General features: G+C 42.9%; 1 protein-coding gene across 1 annotated transcript; it reads left to right on the forward strand.

Moving 5' to 3' along the window:
* Nucleotides 1–1,747: 1,747 nt before the first annotated feature.
* LOC130367161 (olfactory receptor 10A7-like) lies at nucleotides 1,748–5,185 on the forward strand. Its single transcript, XM_056569565.1, has 3 exons — nucleotides 1,748–1,853; nucleotides 3,061–3,182; nucleotides 4,250–5,185. The coding sequence occupies exons 1-3, from the start codon at nucleotides 1,748–1,750 to the stop codon at nucleotides 5,183–5,185; spliced, it is 1,164 nt and encodes a 387-aa protein (XP_056425540.1).
* Nucleotides 5,186–5,657: the final 472 nt, after the last annotated feature.

A 5,657-nucleotide genomic window follows, 5' to 3' on the forward strand; every position in this document is an offset into this window, starting at 1 on the left:
AAAAAACAAGAAGTTCTGTTTTAGAAAGATTTAGTTTCAGATATAAAGAGGACATGATGTCTGAGACAGCAGAGAGACAGTCACTGGTATTCTGTAGGAGTGCAGGGGTGATGTTGGAGGAAGAGGTATAGAGTTGGGTGTCATCAGCATAGAGGTGGTACTGGAAACCAAATCTACTGATTGTTTTTCCAATGGGGGATGTGTAGATTGAAAAGAGTAGGGGACCCAGGACTGATCCCTGGGGAACCCCGACAGCAAGGGGAAGAGGAGAAGAAGTAGAGCCAGGAAACGAGACGCTAATGGAGCGGCCAGAGAGATAGGAAGAAAACCAGGCGAGAGCAGAGTCCTTGAGACCAATTGAGCGGAGACCACTGAGGAGGAGTTGGTGATCCACAGTGTCAAAAGCCGCAAACAGGTCCAAGAGAATCAGTAAAGAGAAATTGCCATTTGATTTGGCCATCAGAAGATCGTTAGTGACTTTGGTTAGGGTTGTTTCTGTGGAGTGAAGGGAGCGGAAACCAGACTGTAAGGGGTCAAGGAGAGAGTTCTCTGAGAGATAGCGGATAAGGCGGGAGTAGACCAAGCATTCCAGGAGTTTGGAGATAAAGGGGAGATTTGAGACGGGGCAATAGTTGGCTGCACAGGACGGGTCCAGAGATGGTTTTTTCAATAGTGGGGTTATGATAGAGTCTTTGAAGGAGGAGGGAAAGACCCCAGAAGAGAGGGAGAGGTTAAAGATTTTAGTTAGGTGACAGCTGATAGCAGGAGAGAGAGACTGGATGAGGTGTGAAGGCATGGGGTCACTAGAGCAGGTAGTGGGCCGGGTGAAGGAGAGGAGCCTGGAAACCTCATCCTCCGTTACAGGCTCAAAAACTGAGAGTGATGAAGAGGAGACATGGCTGGGAATTGGATCAGAACTTTTAGGGGACTGGGAGAGGATTTCATCACGAATGTCATTGATTTTAGTTTTGAAGTATTTGGCCAGGTCTTCAGCACAGAGATCAGTGATTGGGGTCTGTACTTTAGGCCTAAGGAGAGAGTTGAACGTGTCAAAAAGGCGTTTTGGGTTGTTAGACAGAGAGGAGATGAAGGAGGTAAAATATGTTTGTTTGGCGAGATGAAGAGCAGAGTAATAGGATTTAAGCATTAATTTATAGTGCAGATAGTCTGAAGAAGTCTTAGTTTTCCTCCACAGACGTTCAGCACACCTAGAGCATCGCCTGAGAAAGCGGGTTGTTAGCGTGTGCCAGGGTTGCTGCCGTCTGTGTCGGGAGGTTCGTGTTTTAGAGGGTGCCATTTGATCCAGGGTAGATTTTAGGGTGTCATGGTAATGTTTGGCTGCTAGATTAGGGCAGGAGAGAGAAGAGATTGGTGATAGTGAAGATTGTAGAATGTCTATAAATTGACTGGTGTTTATGGCACGCAGGTTTCTGTAAGTGTACATGGTTGGAGTGTCTGGAAGAGGATAGGAGTTATTGATAGAGAAAGAGAGAAGGTTGTGGTCAGAGAGCTCAAAAGGAGAATTAGTGAATTTAGAGACAGAGCAAAGTTTAGAGAAGATCAAGTCCAGTGTATTCCCATCCTTGTGTGTGGGAGAGTCAGTAAGCTGTGAAAGGGCAAAGGAGGAGGTTAGTGACAGAAGCCGAGATGCACAAGAGGAGATTGGGGTATCAATGGGGATATTAAAATCACCCATGATGAGTGTAGGTGTTTCTGAGGAAAGAAAGTGAGGGAGCCAGGTGGCAAAATGATCCAGAAACATTTGTGGAGGACCAGGAGGACGATAGATGATCGCCACTCTGAGAGGAAATGGGTGGAAAAGCCTGAGGGTCTGGACCTCAAAAGAGGGAAATGTGAGTGAGGGTAATGGGGGGATGACTTGAAAAGTGCATTGTGGGGCTAGAAGCACCCCAACTCCTCCACCATGCCTGGTGTCAGATCTGGGGGTATGGGAAAAGTGAAGGTCACCATAAGATAAAGCAGCGAGAGAAGCAGAAGGTTGTATCCATGTTTCTGTGAGAGCCAGCAGATTAAGAGAATTAGTGAGAAATAAGTCATGAATCTGGGTGAGCTTATTGCACACAGATCGAGAGTTTAGGAGAGCGCAGTTAAAGTTTGTAGTGGTTCCGCAAGAGGCAGGTAGTGTAGAGCAAATATTAGTGAAAGGTGAGTCAGGGTTAGGAGCAATGTCCCCAGCAGCTAAAAGCAGAAGAAAGAAGAGGGAGAGCAGATGTCTGGGTGAAGAGATGGAGCGACTTCTGTGCTGTACCATAGAATGAGGTGACTCTGGGTGGTTTATGATGGTGAGCAGTGCATGCGAGCAATACATAGGTGAGGGAAGGAGGCATGGACAGATGTATATAGAGTCAACCGGAGAAATCGGTGGGGGATAGAAGAGAAAATGTATCACAATGATGTAAGTAATAAGTGAGTGCATGATTGGTATTTTTTTTTTCTGAAAAGAGTGACTTACTTTTGCAGTTATAATGCTGAGTTAGTTCCCTTTTGTTCCCTTCTTGTTCAATTCTGTTATAATTCTTGATATCACACTTAAGAAGCACTTTAGATGGCAGTTTTAGATGGCATATTTTAATGTCTCCAGACCTAAGGTCTCCAAGACCTATAGCCTCTAATATATAGTGCTAGGCTAAGCCAGAAGATTGGCAGAGGAGTGCAATCAGGTTTGAAAAAGGGTGGGGAGCAATAAAATTTTGGGAAGAAAGTTAAGAAAAAATAAGCAGTTTGGGATCACTCAGGGGAAATAAATTGTGATCAAACAAAATAGAAACACTTGCCAGATAACAGTAATAAATATACATGACAATGCAATGATGGGGGAATGGGAGTACACATTCACAGGATGAGTGACATACCAGGTTGATTATTTTAATACAGCTAAGCAGATATGCAGTGGTGAGAACAAATGATGGTGGTAGTTGTTCAAGAGATGAATGATGACATACAAGGTTGATTACATCTCTATAATGGTCCATGTATAATTTAATGTTTTGTATATTCTTATAAATAAATAATCTTTAATTCTCTGCTAATTACTTACAGACTTTATTCTAGATTTATCTATGGACCGCAACACCGGAGACTCATCAGACGATAGCAGAGATATCTCCGGGGGGTTCTTCTACCTGGTCCCTTGTCTTCATCTTGTAGATAAATATCGGCAGGTAATGCTTCACATTCAGGGGTCTGGTGGTCATAGAAGCTGACGCTGCTCCTGTGTAACATTGTCCTCCATCCCCCCAGAGACCTGAGAGCAAAGAGAACAGATATTTATCTGAACATGGAGAACAAAGAAATATCTGATGTAAGTGACATTTATATAACATTACAGGAGAAATATTTCTTATAGGTGACTGGAAATGTCTGAAATATTATACAATCTACACAGAACAGACATAACTATAAATCACCTAATATCATGTAGATCCCCTCACACTGTTCCCATCGAGGCCAGGACTCCATAGACCAGTGATGTGTCTTGTGATATCAGCAACAGATTCTGTAAGTTACGCACATTGTGAGGTGTGTCCGTCATAGATTGAATTAAATTTCTCCAGAAAATCCAACTAATGATCAATCGAGTTAAGATCTGGGAAATTTAGAGGCCAAGTCCCCATCCTGATGTCTTTGTCATGTTTCTCATTCCCAAACTATGTCCGCTTTAAGATCGGAAGCTTTATACTGCTGAAAGAGACCACTGTGTTTAGGGGATCCTGCTGCCTTCAAGGATGAAGACTTTATCTGCATAATGTTTTGGTACGGTGAACATGTTCTAGTAATATCCACATTATGCCAGGACCCATGGTTGTTTTTTTCGAAGCATCCCATCCCCTTTTTCCCATAGTGCTCCGTGGTACACATTATGTAAACCATAATTTATCAGAAAGAGGCTTCTTAGGTGTTGGAAATGGGTCAGCATGGGCCGTCAGACTGGTCTGCTGTTTTATATCCCCTTACACAGTAGGGTGCAATTGCCTGTGTGAACTGACTTCTTTCTGTAACTTTCCTCCCTGGACATGTTTTATGTCTATGGGTGTCCATAGGTGCTAACTACTGCATACAAGGAGCACCCCAATATGTCTCTAATATAAAGATATAAAGTTACAGTATAGTAGACAATATATGTCATAACATTTCTCCTTGGGTCATATATTGAGGTCACTCTAAGTCTTGTGTCTTATGATAATAGTCATTTCTTCTGGATTTATAACACATTATACCTACTGCCTAGATCTGCATACAGGAGAACAACCGGACGGAGGTCACAGAGTTCCTTCTCTTAGGATTTCAGGTCAGTCGAGGGTTAAGACTTTTCCTGTTCTGTCTGTTCCTTGTGGTTTATTATCTGATAATATGTGGGAATCTCCTGATCATCACCCTGGTGTCCACCAGCAAGAACCTCCAAACCCCAATGTACTTCTTCATCTCACATCTGTCCATCAGTGACATCTTGTTATCCACAGATATTGTCCCCAATCTTCTCCACATCCTAATAAATAATGGGGGGACCATGACTTTTATTGGTTGTATCACTCAGTTTTATTTCTTCTGCACCTCAGGACTATTTGAGTGTCTTCTCCTCGCTGTGATGTCTTATGACAGATATGTGGCCATCTGTAATCCTCTCCGTTACTCCTCTATCATGACAAGTGGACATTGTGTTATACTGACCGTCATCTGTTGGTTGTCTGGATGTTCTGTTACTTCGATTTACACAATAACAATAACAACACTAAACTTATGTGGCCATAATGTAATTGACCATTTATTTTGTGACTTTATTCCCTTACTAGAACTTTCCTGTTCTGACACTTTCATTGTCCACTTGGAGCTTTATGTAATAAGTATTCCTGGTGCCCTCATCCCAACCACCATCATTGTATTGTCTTATTCTTATGTTGTTTTATCAATCCTAAGGATCCCGTCTAATACTGGTAGACAGAAAGCCTTCTCCACCTGTAGCTCCCACCTCATTGTGGTCTCCATATTCTATGGGACGTTGTTCAGTGTTTATGTTGTCCCAACTAAAGGACAAACACCTGCCATGAGTAAAATCCTCTCCCTGCTATATACTGTGTTTACTCCTTTGGTCAACCCCATTATATACAGTCTGAGAAATGATGACATTAATAAAGCCGTACAGAAAACACTTCATAAATGGAAGTAATTTATAAAATTATATGTAGCTAATGCACAAGAAGATTAAATACCAGATCTTGTGGGAACTGTTATTCAAAATCCTTGTAAAACATTTTTTTTAATATATGCTTATTAACCCCTTGCTGTTTATAAATGGCCCTGCGGCATTGGAGGGTCATGAAGCGAGCTCAGGAGCTTAGCTTGCATCGTACCCAAACGGTCCCGGCTGCTATCAGCAGCCAGGACCCATGACGAATGCTGGACATCACCGTTCAGGCAGATGTTCGGCATTAACTCTTTAGACGCGGTGATCAAAGTTGATTGCCGCGTCTAAAGTGACAGTGAAAGCTTCCCGACAGCTCAGTCTGCCGAGAAGCTGATCGGGACCATCGCGGTAAAAGGCCTTACCTGCCTCCTGCGCGTCCGATCGGCGACTGATTGCTCCAAGCACGAAATCCAGGCTTGAGCAATCAACTGTCAATAACACTGATCAATGCATT

The sequence above is a fragment of the Hyla sarda genome, chromosome 4 (genome assembly GCF_029499605.1).
Source record: "Hyla sarda isolate aHylSar1 chromosome 4, aHylSar1.hap1, whole genome shotgun sequence".
NCBI classification, from domain to species: Eukaryota; Metazoa; Chordata; class Amphibia; order Anura; family Hylidae; genus Hyla; species Hyla sarda.

Bases quoted from the DNA above. Each gene is read 5' to 3' on its own strand.
- LOC130367161 (XM_056569565.1), top strand. From the start codon at position 1,748: ATGATCCAGAAACATTTGTGGAGGACCAGGAGGACGATAGATGATCGC. The intron at 1,854-3,060 runs GTGAGTGAGGGT...AATTACTTACAG, and splicing joins GGACCTCAAAAGAGGGAAAT to ACTTTATTCTAGATTTATCT. The intron at 3,183-4,249 runs GTAATGCTTCAC...CCTACTGCCTAG, and splicing joins TTGTAGATAAATATCGGCAG to ATCTGCATACAGGAGAACAA.